Below are 21,370 nucleotides of genomic sequence, written 5' to 3' on the forward strand. Positions count from 1 at the left end.
TCACATAGCAGCACTATTCACAACAGCCAAGACATGGAAACAACCTAAATGCCCATCAACAGATGAACGGATAAAGAAGATGAGATATATATATATATATATATATATATATACACACACACACACACACACACACACACATATAATGGAATATTACTCAACCATAAAAAAAGAATGAAATAATGCCTTTGCAACAACATGGATGGATCTAGAGATTATCTTAGTAAGTGAAGTAAGTCAGAATGAGAAAGACAAATCCCATATGATATCACTTATATGTGGAATCTAAAATATGACACAAATGAACTTATCTACAAAGCAGAAAGAGACTTACAGACATGGAGAACAGACCTGTGGCTGCCACAGGGGAGTGGGGTAGGGAAGGGATAGATTGGGAGTTTGGGATTAGCAGATGCAAACTATTATTAAAGAATGAATAAACAACAAGGTCCTACTGTATAGCACAAGGAATTATATTCAGTACCCTGTGATAAACCATAATGGAAAAGAATATGAAAAAGAATGTGTGTGTGTGTGTGTATATATATAAAACTGAGTCACTTTGCTGTACAGCAGAAATTAACACAACACTGTAAGTCAACTATACTTCAAAAAAATACATTTTAAAAAAGAAAGAAAGAAAGGCATCCCTCAGATGGGATCAGAGAAAGCTTCACAGATAAGCACTGGGCAGGGTTTTGTGGTGCAAATAGTAGCTCATCAGGTGAACAGGGTTGGGAGAAAATTCAGGAAAATGGAACATCCCATGCAAAGACCTGGACAAGTGTCTGAAACCACTTGGTGTTGATGCTCAGCTCCCAGGAGTCCAGTACTTGTGGAGCTCAATGTGAGGTTAACTAATTTAATCACAATTTTAAGTTTAGTCAGGTTGGAAAACCAAGGGGAAGTGAAGAGAACATTTAATTTAGAGATGGATAATAAAATCTTATTAAGGTGGGCTCCACTAATTGGGAATATGGAGCAACTCAGATAGGTAAAACGAAGCATTTGAGGAACTGATTTATAATGTAAGCAAGATTAGACGCATTAATTCCAAACCACACAGGCTACTAATAGGTTTTCAAATATTCAGGAGTACATGGTCACATAGCAACAAAGATATGCTAATGACAAACACTTAATACATTCATTAAAATAGTTCCCCATGGTACCGCTCCTGTGTACACCTTATTAGACTTTCTACTTCCCACACCGTGCTGATGTGCGTGGGCCTGCCTCACTTTGAGCTGCTTTTGCACAAATCACCATCACGCATCCTTAATTAAAATGACATTCACTGCACACCAGATGTTCCCCAGACTTGTGGTTGAGAAGTGCAGCTGAGGCCACGCATCTGAATTTTAACATCCCATAAAGGATCTCCATAAGGCCTGAGACTCCTTTGAGTTTCCCATCCAGACGTGAAACCCGAGACTGGCTCAGGGTTCATCAGAAATCTCATTACTCCCAGTACAGATCTCAAGGGTGCGAATAAAATGGAAATTGTCAGAGTGGTTTAGACTGATTTTCCCTCTCACTGCACCTCATACAAAAGCGCAGAATTCGGAGGGAAAGACGGGATTAGCCACCTCCGTATAAACGCTGTGCACAGCAGGAATTCTAAACCAGCCTGACACCGAGATCTGCCATTGTGGGAATTCCCTGGCGGTCCAGTGGTTAGGGCTCCGCGCTTTCACTCCCGAGGGCCTGGGTTCAATCTCGCAAGCCCCACAGTCCGGCCAAGGAAGAAAAAAAGAAAGAAAATTAAGATTACCATTGTGTCTCCCACAATGTATATTTTAAGCAAATGATCAGGGAAGCAGATAAAGTTTTATAATCATAATAATAGCTGAGTTTGAGATTTAACCATTGTTGGGCACCATGCCCTCATTTTACATAGATTTTATGAAGTTCCTACTCTGTGAAGTAGGAGTACTCCATCACAGGAAGTGGTTAGGATGACACGGGATAACACATTTTAAAGAGAAACTGATATGCAAAAAGAATGCAGTGCATTTTAGATGTTGCTATTATTGTCATTGTTATTTGCTGAAAAAACAACAACACGTGTTCTACCATGAAACATAATAGTGAGATTTACTCCAGCTGGCATGAGGCACTGTTGATAAATTTAATAATATAATTAACCAGACTTCGAGATCAAAGAAACCAAACACCTAAGCATCTTGATGATTCTTCAAAAGGCATCTGATAAAATTCAAAGTCAACTCCAAAGATAAAAACACTCTTACGAAAACAAGAATTAAAGGATAACATCCACAAGGTTATCCATGCACTCAAACAAGGGAACTAGTTAAGAGGTAGAACTGTTGGAAAAGTAGAATATGTTGACTCATCATTCATTCATCAAGTATTCATTCATTTTACCCATATTTCTGGAGTGAATTCTTTGTGATCAAGTGCTGGTGGCCCAGAAATGATGCGTTCATTCTGGAGGAGGAAGTAAATAAACTACTAAACGAATTTAATTTAATTTCTAATGGTGACATATGCTCTGAGGAAAATGATCCAGAGTATTGACAAACAGATAGAAGGGCTGCGGTCATAAGAACCTTCCTGTCACACATGTCCCTCACTGCCTGCAGCAACTAAAGGGATGGCACAGAGTTCAGCCTGAAACCCATTGGTCCACCCACCACCTTGCCACATAGCAAAGTGAGACCAAGAGGATGCCAAATGATGAGAGACAGTCAGCCCCAGACAGTGGGTGACCTAGAGCTGGGAGCCTCCTCTCAGCTCCGCCCACAAACCCCGCCCTGCATCACCCCCACAGGCTGATGATGTGCTAAGGCCACAATCTCTGCTGGCCACAATTCTTACTTTTTTCTTCATTTGTTACCTGTCTGCCCCTGCAGGCAACTGAGCCTGTGAGTCCTAATTTGACATGGCTCCTGGTCCCAAGGGCCTGAGGGTAAGGGTCATTTCTCAAGCCCACCTGCTCATAGAAAGAAGCCAACTGAGGTCCTGGCAGATTGAGTCCCTGCTGCTTCTAAAGAGGTTTGAGTGGGGGTAAGGGGATTCATGTCTGCCATGGCGTCTACCATCACTGATCCAGGGCAGTGGAGCTATGTGCTTATCTGAACTCGGACTGATTCCTCACGACATTTTCATTGCCTACATTCCCCACATTAGTTCTTCCTTTTGTTTTCTCGCTTAGTAATATCTTATCTTGAATTTTAAAACATTTGTGTGAGTGGCTTTAAGTAATTTTGGAGCAAAACAATAGGGTAGAAAAGGAATAGAAAGAAAAATAGAGGGGGAAAAAGAAAGAGTAAGAGAACCCTGCAGAGTGGTACCTGGCTCACAGCAGGTCATCAGCACCCAGTATCATTGAGGATGTGGGCCGTGTATCGCAAGTGCTACCAATAAGATGATCCCAGGTGCCTTTGGTGTGGCACTGAATGCCACCAAATGCAGAGCAAAGGGCTGCTCACTCCAATTCCAATTGCATTTCCATCCTGATTATATCAAGGGGAAAGTCTGGGTTTGATGCCAGCCTCTCTTCAACACTCTCCTACTACCTGTCAATCTCCATTTCAAACAATGAAAAGACCTGATCTCAGGTTCACCATCTCGGCAGGCAACATTATTTAGTTAGAATCTAATGATACTATATATGTTTCATGGTATAAATTCTTAGTGTTGCTTTCTATTTAAGAAAACAGAGGATAGTTTTTTACTCATGGGGTAATACCAAGCTTTCAAGATCAAGTTAATCTAAATAAAAAAGTGAGCTGATATAAAAATGTTAAGTCCATAATATGCAGGTGGTTCTTAGGTACGAAGACGATGTACATATCATCATGAGGGACCACTATGGGGTCTCTCCAACCTCCTTCTCCAGGAAGTCACGGAATCAATTTATCACCTGGAAAGTGGATAATCACTTTTCAAGGTCATTTCAACTTTTTTTTTTTTTTTTTTTTGCTGGTTGAAATGTGCCTGGGGAATGTCAGGTTGCTAGCATTAGCAGGGCATGGAGGAAGGAGAGGTAGCAGCAAAAAAGGCTGGAGTAGACGTGAATCTTACAGAAATATATTTTACAAATGCCTCATTCCCCCACTTCAATGTGAGCCAACAGCCTTAGACCTACTGTAAAGAACACATTGGCGAATCAAAGGTACGTGCCCTGCCAATCAAAAAGAAAACGCACTTCTGTTATGAATTATGGAGAACATAATTAAAAATGAAAGAAATAAAAGGATCTTTGAGATCGAGAAGCATTTAAGTGCATTGTTCTGTTGCTGGGGCACATATGTTTGCATATTAAACTCAGCACGTTATGGGGCTAATTTATCATCCATGCAAAGCGTGTTCTCCTGTGCTAGAAGCCAGGGGCACAGACATGAAAAGGCATGGTCCCCGCCCCCAGGGACACACTGGGAGAACAGGTAGCTCCCCATTTCTTCCCAAACATCCCTCCCTTTTCTCTCCCACCCATTGAGAGACTACTACGTCCCAAGCCATGGATTGGGTGCAAACATCCAACAAATGGATTATCAAGTGCCCACCTGTGCCAGATCCCGTTTTAGGTACTGGAAACACAGCACATGAGATACACGGGACCCTGGCCTCAGGGAGCTCATATTTATTCTGGGAAAAGTCTGTAAAGTGATGAGCAAACACCAGAGGCAGAAAGGAGCAGGGTGACGTGACAGAGAAAGCCCGGGAGCTGGATGAAGCCAATGGTCCAGGACAGCCTCTTGTGAATGAATGAGCCATGACCCTCTTTCGAGATCCTCGGATGGAACAATCACAGGGCAGACTCTGAGAAGGACCACACGAGAGCACTAGCCGCGTGCTGCGTGGACCCAGAGGAGGGAGCAAGGATTTCTGCTCTGCACGGAGGTGCTGATCAGGGATGTCTCTGGAGGATAAGGGTTTCTGACTGTGGTGGCCTTTGTAGGTTTCCAGTTCAACGTGTCAACAATCCAGCAAACACATTTGGCTTCTAAGTCCGTAAACATCCTGAAATCTCTTCTTGCACGTGTGTCGGGAACACTGCTCCTCCCGTCACCACCTTTTCTGGATATTTCTCCCAGTTTCACGCGTGACTGATAATGTGGCTGGAAATAAAAAACCCAGTGTCACCTGTGAAGAAGTCACCCCTGGGAGCCGTGGGTGGGTTCTTGCAGGGCAGGGGCCCCAGGTGAGGGCACCGACCCCTTGGAATACAGAAACGCAGCCAGAAGAGGGACTCACAGAGAAGCAACATGTCCACTTATGATTCCCGATGAGCATCTGCACCAGCTGGACGGCGGCCGAGGCTTCCACGGAGCGTGCGAGGCCGGGAAAGTGGTGGGAGATGCTCAGGCTTTGGAGTGAGACAGACGGGTTACAATCCTGACTCCCCAGCTTAATGGTCCGATGATGCTGGGGAAATGGCTCCACCTTACCAGATCTGTCTTTTCATCTACAGATTGAGCTAATGATGCTCACTGCACGCCCTCCCCTCTCCTTGCACAGGAAGAAGGCCCATGATCCACTGGGGGCAAGGGGCTGAGAGGTGGAAAGGAGTGAATGACGTCTAGTCTTGCAGAGGCAAAGTCTTACAGCAGAGAGGAGGGGTCAACACATGGTCAGGGTCACGTTCAGACAGGGCATCAGGAGTCATGGAGGACAGTGATGGTCCACAGAGCTCTCAGGGGTAGCCGGGAAGGCCCTGGGGACCAGGCTACCATGTCGCAGGAGAGTGTGAGGCTGTGATGGTCCCCTGGGAGTTGTGCACGGCACAGGTATCCCTGGGGATCCAACAGCAGGAAGAGTGGCCCTCGAGGTCCCTTGTGATGGGTTTTCTAAGAAAATATCACCATTCTGGACTGAGGACCTTGCAAATCTGCACTCTGCCCTTCATGAACAATGTGGTCTTCCACTGTCATTTCCCATCGCCTCTCAAACAGTTCTCAGGGCAAAAGCACAATGGCCATTTATCAATGAAGCACGCATTCCTGAGAGTCAACAATGACTCTATTATATTCTCTGTGCATCTCTACTGTCCAGACATAATTCCTGACTCCCGGGGCCCTGCGAGGCTCCTGGTTCTGTGGGAGCCGCATGCGGCTGGGGGAGCACGTTCAGGCATCCTTTCCTGTCCCCCGTGGTATCTGTCACTGGCCTGGGCACAGCAGTTACCCTGAGTGTGGAACAGAACTCTTTTCTTTAACCATGAATGTGCGGCCTCTAGTTTTACATGTTGAGATGTATTTTCATTAAGCCCGTAATTCTTTGGATTTGATCACACAGTCTGGGTCATTCTGCTCTGCTTCTCAGAGCTGGCTCTGCTTGGGCCCAGTTTTCAGCCCACAGGGCAGGCTGCAGTGGTCCAATCTCACACTCACAGAGCAGGAGAGACAATTCAGGCTACTGGCTGTCATAATGGTTAAGCAGCAAAAAGTCTTCCTTAAATGAAACCAAATGTAGAACATTACGAAACAGGAATGCAGAATGAGGCAGGACAGAGGCCTGATCCCTACACATTCAGCCCCATCAGCCCCAAGTAACCTCTAAGGAAGTTCCTGGGTCCCCCAGGGCTCCAGGGAAACCAGTGGAGAGAGTCTAAGGCCTCAGGCCACGGAGGAGAAAACTGTATCCAGAGAAGGAAGGTATCAAATTTCAAGTGAGTGGATAAGATCCCAATGGCAGGTCTCAGTTTTCCCTCTGAAATTCCCACACTATTTCCAAAAACTCTTATCGCATCAGCTTGAAAAATGGAGGTGGTGGAAAGTATAAGTTCTGGGTGAATCCCGGCTCTATCCTGTTAACTGTGGGGCTCTATACAATCAATCACTCAGCTTCTCTGAGCCTCAGTTTCCCCGTGTGTAATAACCCCTGCCATGGTGACTTGCTGTGAGCATTGGGTGCCATGAAATCCCCAAGGTGCCACTTGGTCAGGGAGTCTCCCCGATGCCACAAAGGATGCCAAGTTTCCTCTTCCTTTACAATGTCAGTTTCCTGTGCACGTGCACTCCCTTCCCAGCACTTGCCAGAATCTCTAATTGTCCATGTTTTTATAAAGTTTTTGGATTTTTGCCTGTCTCCTGTCCAGACTGGAAAAGGGGCTGCTCCGCGCAGGTGAGGCCACGTCTATTTTGCTCTGCGCATATCACCAGCACTTAGGACCACGCCCAGCACGCGTAACAGGCGCTTACTAAACAGGCGCTGAATGAACGAACTCGTGAACCCAAAGGCAGGAGGCGCTGGTGCAGAGCGCGCTGGTGCAGAGCGCTAGTCCAATGCACGGTCTGCTTATTCACAGCCCCGAACCCCTCTGAGCCTCAGTTGTCTCTCTGCAAGATGGAGAGGCACAGTGGCTCTTGACAAGGCCGTGGGAACAATGAACGGGATGACTCACGTGGAACCCCCAGCACAAGCCAGGTACCCAGCAAGTGCTTAATAAAGGTTCGCTATTAGAACTGCTTCCATCATTACCCGTCAGAATATAAAAGGTCACTTTCCTTCCTCAGCTTCACAGACTTACTCTGGATCAGAGGGAGGGGTGGAAACACCATTTGTTCAGATTAGCAAAATCATTTCTATTGGGTTTAGAAGACTAGAGGGTTTGATCTTGGTTTTGGTTTCCAGGTCAGTGTGGGTCGGTGGGAGTGAAGAACCAAGGTGGCTGCCATATATGGCTCCCTGAATATCACGTGTTGGGGAGGCAGGACATTTATTCATTCAATCCTTCATTCAGCAGGTACTCACTGAGCATCTCTTTGATGCCAAGACATGTTTCTGAGCGCTGGGAAGGAGCAGTGAAAATGCAGACGAGTCTGCCCTCCTGGAGCCCTTCCTTCGTGTGTGTGGTGGGGGTGTGTGTGTGTGTAGGAGACATAGAAAAATAAACAAGTTGAATAAGTAAAATGTATCACGTGTTATAGGATGAAAAGTACCATAGCATATAAAGCAAGGAAGAGGGTTAGTGGGTTAGGGGGGCTGCCAGCCAGGGTGGGGAGGAGCTTATGATTTTAAACTGGGTGGTCAGCGAAAGAGCTCAGATAGGAGGTAACATTTGAGAAAGATCTGCAGGAAGTGAAGGTGTGAGCCCTGCAGGTGTCTAGAGGAAGTGGTCCCAAGCAGAGGAAACACCGGTGCAAAGACCAGGAGTAGGGGTGGAAGCGAGGAGTGGGGATTGGGGGGGAGGCGTGCCCAGCTGTTGGAAGAACATGGGGAGCTGCCACGTGACTTTCAAAAACTTGAGGAACAAGGGCGCCACAGTCTCCAATTTAATTAAGCTCACTACAGAGGGTAAATGCTTCCTAAATGTATTACGTTCTAATGCAATTTTTGTATTGCTTTGGGATATGAACTTAGCATAAAATTGCTCCTCACTGAGCATCCCTCGTCTTTATCTGCAGTCCTTACATGTATAACCGCATTCACTGCCTTCCACTGGCAATTTCATGCATACAAACTGTGCATGAGATTTACAGGCTATTACCCATCCTTCAGTTTTTCTCAGAAGGAAGTATATTAATGTATATCTCGCTAACAAATTATCAATTCCATAGGGCTTTCATTCACTGGTCCTCATGTGATTTGGACTTCACAAAGTCCAAGGAAGGGAGGGAGGTATTATCCCCATTTTAAAGATGAGGAAACTGAGGCTTTCCAAGAATACCATCCTAGGAAGGGGAAGGACCATTTTTTGTCCAGTATCCAACTACTGTATTTCTTCTTTTTAATTCCTCTCAAGGTATCTCTTTCATTGCTTATTCATCTTAGGTTCATGAGGCTTATCCCCGGGCCTGGCTCCCAGAAGTTGGTTTAGGAAGAGCAAAAGCTTTGGTGTTAGATCTGGGTCTATCAGAGTTGTGCTGGAGCTGGCTCATACTGGCTCATGAGAACTGCTGAATTTTCAGAAATTTTATAAGCGGGTCAACATGCTGTTAGCTTGAAATCAACCATGTCTTAGTCTGTTTGTGCCGCTATAATAGAATACTATAGACTCGGTGGCTTATAAACAACAGAAATTCCTTTCTCACAATTCTGGAGGCTGGAAGTCCAAGATCAAGGTGCGGACAGATTTGGTGTCTGGTGAGCATCAGCCTTCTGGCTCATAGATAGTTGTCTTCTTGCTGTGTCCTCACATGGCAGAAGGGGAAGGAGTGAGGGAGCTCTCTGGGGCCTCTTGGAGGGGCACTAATCCCATTCATGAAGGCCCCACCCTCATGACCTAATCATCTCCCAAAGGCCCCCACCTCCAGATACCATGCCATTGAGGGGCTAGGGCTTCAACATACAAATTTTGGGAAGACACATACAGTAAGTCTATAGCAGGCCATGATGGGACTATTTGCACCACGGAAATCAGCTGACTACAAATCAGGACTTGCTTTTTGTCCTCTTGGACAGCTGTTAAGCATTTCCTGGTACATCGTTGCCTCTAATCCCAGTGCTGCCTCTTGTCAGCTACATAATCTTACACAAGTTATTTAACCCACCAGTCCTCTGCTTCCCCAACTGTACACTGGGGATAAGAACATCCATCTTGTAAGATGGTTCTGAAGATTAACCAGGATAAAATAGGAAAAGAGCCATGTACCATAGGTGATCCACAAAGGATAGTGTTACCAATATTTTAGGCCTTGATGAAGTGTGGCAAGACTTTAATGATTCCCCAAGGACCAAGTAGAGTCTTTTTTTTTTTTTTAAGATGTTGGGGGTAGGAGTTTATTAATTAATTAATTTATTTTTGCTGTGTTGCATCTTCGTTTCTGTGTGCGGGCTTTCTCTAGTTGTGGCAAGTGGGGGCCACTCTTCATCGCGGTGCGTGGGCCTCTCACTATGGCGGCCTCTCTTGTTGCGGAGCACAGGCTCCAGACGCACAGGCTCAGTAGTTGTGGCTCACGGGCCCAGTTGCTCCACGGCATGTGGGATCCTCCCAGACCAGGGCTCGAACCCGTGTCCCCTGCATTAGCAGGCAGATTCTCAACCACTGCGCCACCAGGGAAGCCCAGGAGAGTCTTAATTACAGAAAAACATGTGGGAAGCATGAGGAGCAGTCAGAGAAATGGGCACAAGAAGGTGCCATGTGGGGACAGAAGGTGGGGAATCAGAGGGCCCCAAAGACCACTGGTGGGTCCAAGTGAGTCCTGGCTTTCCCTCTGACCTTGGGCAAACTTCATGCCCTTCCTAATTGACTGCTGGATCGACCCCCTTCACCCACAGGAATTGTCTGATACACCAGGGCCCAACTCCACCCTCCTCGAGCCCTGGAGTTACACAGCATGACCTCTGGCTCCTCATGCATCCCTTTCCACGGTTCAGCGCTGACCCCCTGGATGTCAGAACGCAGCTGGGACATCTTGTAATCCACACTCACCCCCTTCAGAATAACAAACCTAAGAAATCTGCCATCTTGAAAGCACAAACTGAAGTTACCAGTGATGTTAACAAATCTTGGAATAGAAAAGGATGAGAAAAGGACCCTGGATGAGTCAGCATCACCTCTTGTGCCCTTTTATTAAGGGAGTTACCATGCTGATGGAGACTAAAGAAGATGATACTAATTGGAATTGGGAAAAAGCCCATGAGCATTTCCCATCTATGACCTCCAGGACATGGTGGACATTTGTAACCTCTATATTTTTTAAGTTACCCAGGACCCCAAAGGACAGTGACTACTTAAGATGGAAGGAAGAGAGCAGGGGAGCAGGGCCAACTGTTGGTTTAAGGTCTGTCCTCTCTCATCTGTAAGCTCTGTAAAGGAGAGTGACTGTCTCGCTCATTGTTCTATCACCGATGCCAACACAGGGTTTGGCATGTTGTAGGTCCTTAACAAACACTGAGTGAATTAATTTATTGAACATTGGATGCTAGGAATACAGAAGTGAATAAAGCATGGTCCCATTCCCCAAGTGGCTCACTGCTAATGGAAGAAACAGATGTACAGATGGATAAATGTGATTGAGCTGCTTGGTACTGCAACAGAGTGCAGATGAAAGCACTGCCAGTTGAGGCCTGGGTGGCAATCCTGAGGCAGCTTGATAGAGGAATTGGTGCCTGACCTATAGACTTTAAGAGGCAGTAGTCATAAGGATTCTCTTCTTCTCTGGATCCTTAAAAATTAAGACAGTGCCTGGTACCCAGTAAGAGTCCAATAAATATCTATTTAATGAATGAATACTTGTGAGGGCAGAAGTTCTCAAAGAGAACAAAGGGGAGACGGTGTTCCAGGCAGAAGGAACAGCATGTGCAAAGGCCCGGAGGGCTGATGACAGCAAGATGAATTACAGGTGCCACTAATCAGTTAGTATGGCTGGGACAAAAATGCACCAAGATGGTAGCAGGGGTGGGTGTCAGGAGGAGAGACTGACATAATGTCAAGAGGCCAGGGCATGGAGAGACATCTATTCTGTGGGCTTTGGGGAGTCATCGCAGAATTCTAATCAGAGAGTGGGCTCGGATTTGCACTTTGGTAAGACTTGCCCTGTGCTATAGACTGTGCTTATGTCTCCTCCCCCAATTCATATGTTGAAACTCTAGTCTCCAGTGTGATGGAGATAGAGCTTTCGGGGTAATTAGGTCATGAGGGTGGAACCCTCATGATGGGATTAGTGCCCTTACAAGAAGAGGCAAGAGAGAGCTCTCTCTCTCTCTCTCCCCCAGGTGAAGGCACAGCAGGAAGACAGCCATCTCTACACCAGGAAAAGGGTATGCATCAGAACTTGACCATGTTGGCACCCTGATCTCAGACGTCTCAGCCTGCAGAACTGTGAGAAATAAATGTCTTTTAAGGCCCCCAGTCTATGGTAGTCTGTTACTGTGACCTGAGCTGACCAAGACACCCTGTGTGGGGAAAACTGGTGATGGCTGAGTGTTGAAATGCTGGTTGGGAGGTTGTAGCAATATTCAAGGCCAAAGATAATTAGTTTTATGGAAATGAAGCTGCTCAGTGACTGGTGATTATTTGTAAAGGGCTTCTATCCCTCATCAAAGGTCCCTGAGGGACCTTCTGTCTCTATCCTCCCCCCAATCTCCTTTCCTGCCCACTTGCTTCAGACAGATCAGCTTCACCTTTAAAAACCGTACACAGTTTTACTCTAATCAAAGGTCTGAATGCTTAAGAAAAACTAGCCACTAATTTAAGTGATTCTTTCTTGCCTGAGAGTGGCTCATGGAGACCTACGTCTTGACTCAGCCTTTCGCTACTCAGAGAAGGTTCCAGAAACACTTGCTATGAGAACAGTTTAAACTGATTGCAGGTATCTGTTCTCATCCTATCCTGCTAGGTATCCGTCCTCACAGTTAATCCAGCCTCAAACAGGGCAGGGGAGGCGCTGCCTAATTATAAACAGAACATTTTAACAGTATAGTGAATATAGTCAATCTGGTAAGCAGAATTGGATTTTGAAAATACAGTCTGAAAACACAGTGAACTACCTACCCACCACAATGTAATCAGGATAAAAATCTAGTACCGAAATCTCAAGACTCATCTTCCAACAGTCAGCATGTCCTCATGTTCCCTGCTGGAAGAGAAGGAGAGAACTGGTCCAGCCAGCCCCAGACTAACCTGAAAGACGGGTGCTAATCATATCAACAGCAGTGGAGGTCCCTGATCCCGCGGTCACCTCATGCCTGGGACCATGTGGATGCTTGTTATGTATTCCCCCATTTGGTCCTTATAGCAACTCTATCATGTGGTCATCTTTTCATTTCCATTTTCCAAATAAGGAAACTGAGACACGGGGGGAGAATCAAATCACTCCCGAGCCCTCTGTATTAGTCTGCTCAGGTTGCCATAACAAAATACCACTGCCTGGGAGGCGGAAGCACTGGAAGTTAGTGTATTCTCACACAGTTCTGGAGACTGGAAGTCCAAGATCAGGGTCTGGGCATGGTCGTGTTCCAGTGAGGGTTCTCTTCCTGGTTTGCAGACAGCCACCTTCTTGCTATGTCCTCACATGGCAGAGACTCGCTCTCTCTCCATCTTCTTACAAGGCCACCATCCTTTCGGATTAGGGTTCCACCCTAATGACCGCGTATAACCTTAACAGCCACCTAAAGATCCTGTCTCCAGATATAGTCATATTGGGGGTTAGTCATACTGTGGAGCGGGAAGGGGGCGGGGAGGCAACACAGTTCCAGAGTAGCCGCTTTGCCTACAAGAGGCAGAGCTGTCATTAGAACCTGGGAGATCGGACCTCAGAGCCCGAGTGTTGAAATTCTCCCCGCCATCTCTCCCCTCCCCGCCATCTCTCCCCTCCCCGCCATCTCTCCCCTCCCCACCTCTCCTGGGCTCCCGCTAGTGCACAGCCCTCTTCTCTGGGGTGTGATTTTTCATTGCCTTTTTCCTTTGCCCCAGTTGTCTTAAGCTCCAGAGAGCAAAACAACTTTGCTTCAGAACAGGTGAAAATATTGCACTTGACAACTCCACCTGGATCGTCACGGGCTTGGGAGCACCCATCATTCGTTCTTTAGAGGGCAAATTGTCGTGAAAACTAAACAGTGCCCGGCCTTTGCCTTTGCCTTTGCCTTTGCCAGTTATAGAGCATGTCAGCAAAAGAGAAGAACGACAAGGGGCGTAGTCAGGCTTTCCAAGTCTGCGATAATTCACCCTCCGTGTAATGAGATGAAAAGCTGATGTATAATTAATTTAAAGCAGTGGTGTCCTTATGAACCTGACAAGCAATCCCACGCCATGCTCCCTCCTAGCAGGGTAAGGGAGGCAGCAAACAGAAGCCCAGCAGGAGGGGCTCCATGCAGGGAGGAAGGGGGTGTGGTGGGCTAAGCAGGGCAGGGTCAGGGCCTCCTCACAGCAGCCATGGCAGAAGGGTTGTGAATGTGGGCCATGATGCCAGACAGCCTGGGTTCAAGTCCCATCTCCTCCATTCATTAGTGGTGTGACTCAGTTACCCCATCTGTAAAATGGGGACAATAATAATAGGATGATAGCAGGAAACTAAAGAGGCCGTTAGGAGGATTAATAGCAGTTAAAGAAGACACTTATCAAGTACCTAATAAACGTTAGTGGTATTTGCCTACAAGAACTGGAAACCTCGGGGCACACTGGACGATCTTGAGTTTGAATCGCAATTCCGTTGATTCAGGTAAGATCATGAACTGCTTTGAGCCCTGCTTTACTTCTTTGACAAATGGGGCCCAAACCCCTTGTCCCACAGGGCTGTTATGAAGACTCCAGCACAAGGATAGAATGTCTGGGTGGCAGGTGCCAATCACGTGGTGGGCACAGTCACTACTGTTTTCTGGGAACAGCTCCCAACCTCCCTCTGCAGATTCCTAAGACTCAGGTGGGACCAACCTCCTGGCCCCTTCCCCACTGCTTTAGGAAGGAGCACATGACCAGGTCAATCACGCCCGTGACCTTCAGCCTCTGCTGTGGCTGTTCAGCTAGTAGAAGTAGGAAAACCATCAGTCAGCATGAGTCGTGGCTCTGAAACACAGCCAGCACAGGGGAAAGCAGGAGATAGAGACCGAAGTCAGCTAGAATTCTAGACTTTTTAGGTATAAAACCCAAGAAATTCCCTTTGGTGTTGAAGCAAGTTTAAGTTTCTGCCCCCTGAGCCACACAGTATGTAAAGTACTCAGTACTGCCCAGTGAATTAAGGACCCTCTCCTCTTCACTTATAGCTGGAAGGAGCATTCTCTCTCCCTCTCTCTCTCTCTCTCTCTCTCTCTCTCTCTCTCTCTCATCCATCTATTATCATATGTAGGTATACACATGCACACACACACATATACATAACCTCTTACAGTAAACAATATTTTCACTTACAGAAAATATACTGTCATATCTTTTCCTATCAGTTAACTCTCAAAACAGTGCTAGCAGTAAACAAGGTGTTATTTTCACCATTAGCAGGTGAAAAATTGAGGCCAAAGAGTTGGAGACTCCAAAATCAAGCAGCAGGTTCTATCCTTTCTTGCTTATGATGGGAATCCAATGCCCTAAGAGGCCAACGTGCACAGGGAGCTTTCCCATTGACCCAGCGCTTACATGGAATTAAAGGGGGTCTGTCATTAATCTGTTGGCATCTTGGAGACCATGAACAGAGCATCGAAAAACGGTCCTAAAAAGGGAGGATGCCGACACATCCTCCCTCCTTCAACACACATCACAGTCCAGATGTACATCCCATGCCCTTACTCGGTCTAAGGAGTCTCCCCTGAAACAGTTCAAGCTCAGAGATCTTCATCTCAGCATTATTTACATTGGCAAGATAATTAGAAACAGCCCTAAATAATCTATATGACAGGTTAGCGGTTAGATGTCTTATTGAACTTCTCCACAGTGGAAGGTTATGTAGCCATTAGAAGTGATTTACAGAAAGTTTGTAGTAAGGAGATAATGCTCCTACTAGACAATTAATTTGAAAAAACAAAATCCAACATTGTTATGCATGGTTTTATATCAGTGACAGTTACAGTCATATTGATATGAGAAAAGAAGTATAAAAAGAATTACACACCGAAATGTAATCTGGTGGCGGTAGGATTCTGGATAATTGTTGCCTTCTTATGTATGTCATTTTCTGTATTTTGCAATGAACCTATGTTGCTTTTCTGATTAGAAATGATGCAGCCACAGTGGAAAATAGTACAGAGATTCCTCAAAAAATTAAGACTATATAAGTACCATATGAGCCAGCTGTCCCAATTCTGGGTATTTATCCAAAGAATACAAACACATTAATTTGAAAAGATATTTGCACTCCCATGCTCCTTGCAGTGCTATGTATGTATAATAGTGAAGATACGGTAAACACCTAAGTGCCCATCAACGGACAAATGGATAAAGAAGATGTGGTATATATATACAACTGATTACTATTCTGCCAGAAAAATATAGATGAAATTTTGCCATTTGAAACAACAGGGATAGAATTTGACGGTTATTATGCTAAGGTAAATATGTCAGATGGAGAAAGACAAATATTGTATGATTTTACTCATATGTGGAATATAAAAAGCAAACAAACAAAAAATAAAGGAACAAATCAGATCAATGAAAAACAAACACGTACATACATACTGAGAACAGAGGAGTGGCTACCGGAAGGAAAGGGATGGGCTGGGGGAAGGGGAGTGAAATGGGTAAAGGGAATCAACTGTATGGTGATGAACGGAAGCTTAATTTTTGGTGATGCGCACACTGTAGGGTATATGGAAGCAGAAATATAATGTTGTACACATGAAATTTATGTAATGTTATAAACCAAATGTCACCGCAATAAAAAATAAATTTAAAACATTTCCTCGTACCACAATCAAAACATGAAGAGGTTTATTGCCCCCAAAAAACTGAAGTGTTTGGGTGGCTGGAGACATGACAAATGCACACTTGTTACCCAGATTCTAGTGTATGACACACAGTATGGCGTTTGCCCACAGAAATGCCCAAGTCTGAGGCATCTGCTGGGCAGACTTGGATTTTCTCAAACAGGACAACTGATGTCCCTCCTTGTCCTATCACCCAGTGTTCAGAGTGCTTCTATATATGAAGGGCAAGAGAAATAATTGGTGATATTAGGGATTCAGGCTAGGCTAGACTTTCCCATCAGAAAGGATGTTCTGAAGATCAAAAGATGCAGAATGCAACTGTCAGATTTTGTTTCCTAGAATAGCCTGTTCTCTCCCCTTCAACAAAATCCAGCTCAGGAAACATTGATAAAGTGCCCCCAACATGTCTGAGGCTGTATTAGACTCCCAGAAACAAAGAACCAGGAAACAGTCTTTGTTCTCAAGGAGCAAGTGATTTCTTAGTAAGCACAGATAAATAAACAATAATTTGGGTTCAAGGTGATGCAGGCTATGTTGGGTCAAGCACAGGTCAAGGCGGAGACATGAGGAGTGTTCACCCAGCCTGTGGGGCAGCGAAGCCTCCTCGCCTACATACCTCGAAAGCTGAACCAAAGGAATGCACGGCATTTGGTCAGAGGAAGCTGGGGAGACAGGAAGGCGGAAGTTTCAGGAAGAGGAGACTTCACATGCAAAGACACAGAGGCAGGGAAACAACCAGCAAAGGGGCAAATCTAGGACACAAATTAAAGCAGAGATGATAGCCAGGGGTGGGAGGGAGAGAAAGTTCCAGAACATGGCTCCTAGCGGGCCTCATCGGCCAGATTCAAAACCTGGAATTTAGCATGTCCACACCAGGCAGCCATCCTAAGTGGAGTAAAACGTCAGCTCCTCATGTTCATGGCAAGTCCTGCTTGCCACAAACACTGGGGGTGTAATTTTCTAAGAAAGTTAAATTCCCCTTAGAAGGCTCCATTTGGCATCCTCTTATCACATTCTACATGTGTTCTCGAACATACAGAAACCTTCTCTTCTAAACCTATTTCAATTCTGATTCACCAGGTAAGAGGACCGAATGAAAATTAAGCCTATGTTTAATGATTTCATCAGAAAGTGTACCCAACGAAATATTCATAAGAATATCTGAACCCAGAAAATTTCATTTCTTTCTCTCTACAGTACAGAAGCTTCCTTCTAGCAGAGCCGGATTTGCATTTGGCTCCATAATGAGGATCTCACCGGAGCCCCGGATGGAATCACTCACCACAGATTGACCAAGAAAGGATGCTCCAGCCCCTGCATGATCTGGAGCTCCCGGAAGACGTTCCGGACTTCGTCCCTCTCGATGCACTTCTGCTTGTTCATGTACTTCATCGCGTACATTTTCTTAGTGTCTCGCTTCTGCACGATGCAGACCTGAGTGACAGCCAAAAGGGAGAACATTCAGGCCAACGTTTCAAAGGAACAAAAAGGCAGCCCCTCACGGCATCCCTACCCCTGGGTTCAAGTCTTGGTTCTGAAATCTTGCTAGTGGAGCAGTGCTGGCTATGCCACAACCTCTCCAATATTTGCAAAATGGAAGAGCTGGACCAGATTCACCTGTTGATCAGGTATTTACACTAAGAAAGTGCTGAAAAAGCAGCTGCACAAACAGGAGGGGGAAGAGGCAGCCCTGCACTCAAGGAGCTCATAGCCTGGGAGGAAAACAGACAGATGCACCAATATCTACGATGCTGAGATACACGTATCTGTGCCTCCCGTGGCCCCCGCCCTCCCCACTTCCGCTCACACCTCCATCGCCAGCCCCGCTTCTCTTTGACCGACGATCCTGTCTGCCAGCAGAGCCCGCGTTGCTGTAACAGACTGGCGATGCCGAAGAGTGAAGGTCCACAGAAGCAACACTCGGCCCATGCAGGCAGCTGGGGCATCTGCACCCCAGACCCCTTGTCCATCCCACGGCTCCCGGAGTTTGAGAGTTTGCCCACAGGGCTAACTGGCTTGACGGCACACCCTTACCAGCAGCCTCCTGCCTTTCCTTCCCTGACTCATTTCCCAACTCACTACCTGTGCCTGCTTCCTCTCCAGGGCCCTTGGGGAGACCCAAACTAAGGCGCAGGGGCCCTGGGGGAGCAAAGGAGAAGTGGTGACAGCAATGGTGGCAGCTCCTGTACTGAGCACTCTACTTTGGGAGACTGAGCAAACTGTCTCCTTGATTATCTCACGTAATCCCCACCAGAACCTTGCGAATAAAGCCTCCACCTTCCCTTGAGCACGAGGAAGCTGCAGCCCCGTGTGCACTAGTTAACTTGCCCAGAGTTCAACAAGCCCCTCGGTGTCAGGACAGTGATTCAAACCCACAACAGTCTGATTTTTGAGTGACGCCCTTACTCACAGGGGCAGCGCTGGGAGGGGGGACATGCTGTCAGAGAAGGCTCTCTCGAGGCACTAATGCCAGAGGGTGGGCATGAAAGGATGGAAAGATGGCAAAGGCAAACGAAGAGGCTTTTAGGGGAAAGGGCAGATATAAAGGAGAACATAGAGCCTTAGGACACCCGGCAAGGAGTATGGTGTGGCTGGAAAAAAGTAGCAGGGTGAACACGTCCTGTATTCCCAACATCCTGATGGGGAATTGTATTCATTTCCTCGGGCTGCCATAACAAAGTACCACAAACTGGGGGCTCAAAATAGCAGAAATTTACCGTCTCACAGTTCTGAGCCAGAAGCTCCAAATTAAGGTGTTGCCAGGGCCACGTCCCCTCTGCAGGCTCTCGGGGAGGGTCCTTCTTTGCCTCTTCTCATTTCTGGGGGTTGTTATCAATCCTTGATGCCCCTTGCTAGCAGCTTCATCACATGAATTTGGGGACGGATACTGTTCAACCCCGTACAGTAAGTAGTTTTATTACCCTCCCTTGACAGATAAAGGAAGAGAAGCACAGAAAGGTTTTAGACCTTCCTCACGCCTCAGGACTCAAACCCAGGCTCTCTGCCTTCCCAGGACGCACCAATGACGCATCCTCCCTGGGAACAGGTCTGTGATAGAGAACACGAGGGATATGGTTACGGGCCTGGGAATTCGGTGTTTTCTCTGGGCGTCCCAGGTTGGTCTTCTATTGGAAATTGGACCCCTTTTGCTCCGACGTGCTATGAATCTGAGGCAGATACAAGACGGTAGGGAAAAGCCTGAATTCCAATTCCCACTCTGGTTCTTGCTGCCTTTCTGAGCTTCTGTCTCAGCATCTGTCTGAACAGAGTTATCAAAGCCCACCCTGCCCCACTGAGACCAAGGAAGTGGGAGTGCCCGGCTGTGTCTGGGGGATGATAAATGTCACCCAAATCTCAATGTCTTAAGAAGCACATTTCATGAAATCTCCAAAAGAATGCTTTTCCAGGCAGTACGATTAGTGGCATGAGGTTGAAGGCCCAAGAACTTTACCAGTGAACTTGAAAATATAAAACCACAGAAGGCAAAGGTGTGCTGGACAAAAGCCCCTTGGGGCCCTGGTTCGCAGGAATCTGAAGAGAGACTTCCAGAGCCCTGAGACCCACGTCCGCAGGCAGACACACAGGGGGCAGATCGTTCCACTAATTAGGGTTTCTCATCTCTCTCACTCCTCATTTGCCTTCTCAGAAGAGATGTGGAGTAGACACGGTCTCTGCCAGGGCTGGGAGCCCTGAAATCCAGTTGGCTGCATCATCTCGAAAAGCTGAGTCTGGGCAATGCCCCTGTCAGAGGAAGACCCCTCCCAGCCCCAGCTCTTGTTGGTAAGACTGACGAGGGGCAAAGGTGCTGAGAGATGGCTCTCACCTCCCGGGGCAGGGTAGGGGGGTGGGCGGGAAGGAGGAGGGTGACACTCATAGCAGCTCGGAGACAGCTCAGGAACTAGCAGAGACTCTTCAAAATGGGATTAGAATTCTGGCTTTCAAAGCAGAGCTCAGGATTTGAATAGGGTTTGGAGGTCTGACTTTGGGTACCAGATAAGGAAGAGAGGTTGGTACAGGACGTTGCCTGGAGCTTGAAGGCTTGGATTTACAAGTCAAAGAAGAGGTTGAGGCCTGGGGTCTTGGCCAGCTCCATGCTGATGAAAAGGTGTGGCTGGCAATCTGTACACCTTCTTTGGAGAAATGTCTATTTAGGTCTTCTGCCCATTTCTGGATTGGGCTGTTTGTTTTTTTGATATTGAGCTGCATGAGCTGCTTGTATATTTTGGAGATTAATCCTTTATCAGTTGCTTTGTTTGCAAATATTTTCTCCCATTCTGAGGGTTGTCTTTTCATCTCGTTTATGGTTTCCATTCCTGTGCAAAAGCTTCTAAGTTTCATTAGGTCCCATTTGTTTATTTTGGTTTTTACTTCCATTTCTCTAGGAGGTGGGTCAAAAAGGATCTTGCTGTGATTTATGTCATAGAGTGTTTTGCCTATGTTTTCCTCTAAGAGTTAAAGGATGCTCAACATCATTAATCATTAGAGAAATGCAAATCAAAATCACAATGAGGTATCACCTCACACAGGTCAGAATGGCCATCATCAAAAAATCTACAAACAAGAAATGCTGGAGAGGGTGTGGAGAAAAGGAAACCCCCTTGCACTGTTGGTGGGAATGTAAATTGATACAGCCACTGTGGAGAACAGTATGGAGGTTCCTTAAAGAACTAAAAATAGAATTACCATACAACCCAGCAATCCCACTCCTGGGCATAAATCCTGAGAAAACCATAATTCAAAAAGACACATGTACCACAATGTTCATTGCAACACTATTTACAATAGCAAGGACATGGAAGCAACCTAAGTGTCTATCGACAGATGAGTGGATAAAGAAGATGTGGCACATATATACAATGGAACATTACTCAGCCATAAAAATAACGAAACTGAACTATTTGTAGTGAGGTGGATGGACCTACAGTCTGTCATACAGACTGAAGTAAGTAAGAAAGAGAAAAACAAATGCCGTATGCTAACACATATCTATGGAATCTAAAAAAAAAAAAAGGTTCTGATGACCCTAGGGCCAGGACAGGAATAAAGACGCAGACGTAGAGAATGGACTTGAGGACACGGGTTGGGGGGGGTGGGGGAAGGGTAAGCT

The 21,370-nt window shown here is 46.2% G+C and overlaps 1 protein-coding gene across 2 annotated transcripts in view; it reads right to left on the reverse strand.

The window, feature by feature from the left end:
- Positions 1–21,370, reverse strand: part of STK32B (serine/threonine kinase 32B) — a 342,731-nt gene that overhangs the window by 208,621 nt on the left and 112,740 nt on the right. For both annotated transcript variants that reach the window (XM_019928052.3, XM_019928051.3), the window contains exon 3: positions 17,546–17,697. In XM_019928052.3, the coding sequence (XP_019783611.1) occupies positions 17,546–17,697 (152 nt within the window). The remainder of the gene's footprint in view (positions 1–17,545; positions 17,698–21,370) is intronic.

The sequence above is a fragment of the Tursiops truncatus genome, chromosome 5 (genome assembly GCF_011762595.2).
Source record: "Tursiops truncatus isolate mTurTru1 chromosome 5, mTurTru1.mat.Y, whole genome shotgun sequence".
Taxonomy (NCBI): domain Eukaryota; kingdom Metazoa; phylum Chordata; class Mammalia; order Artiodactyla; family Delphinidae; genus Tursiops; species Tursiops truncatus.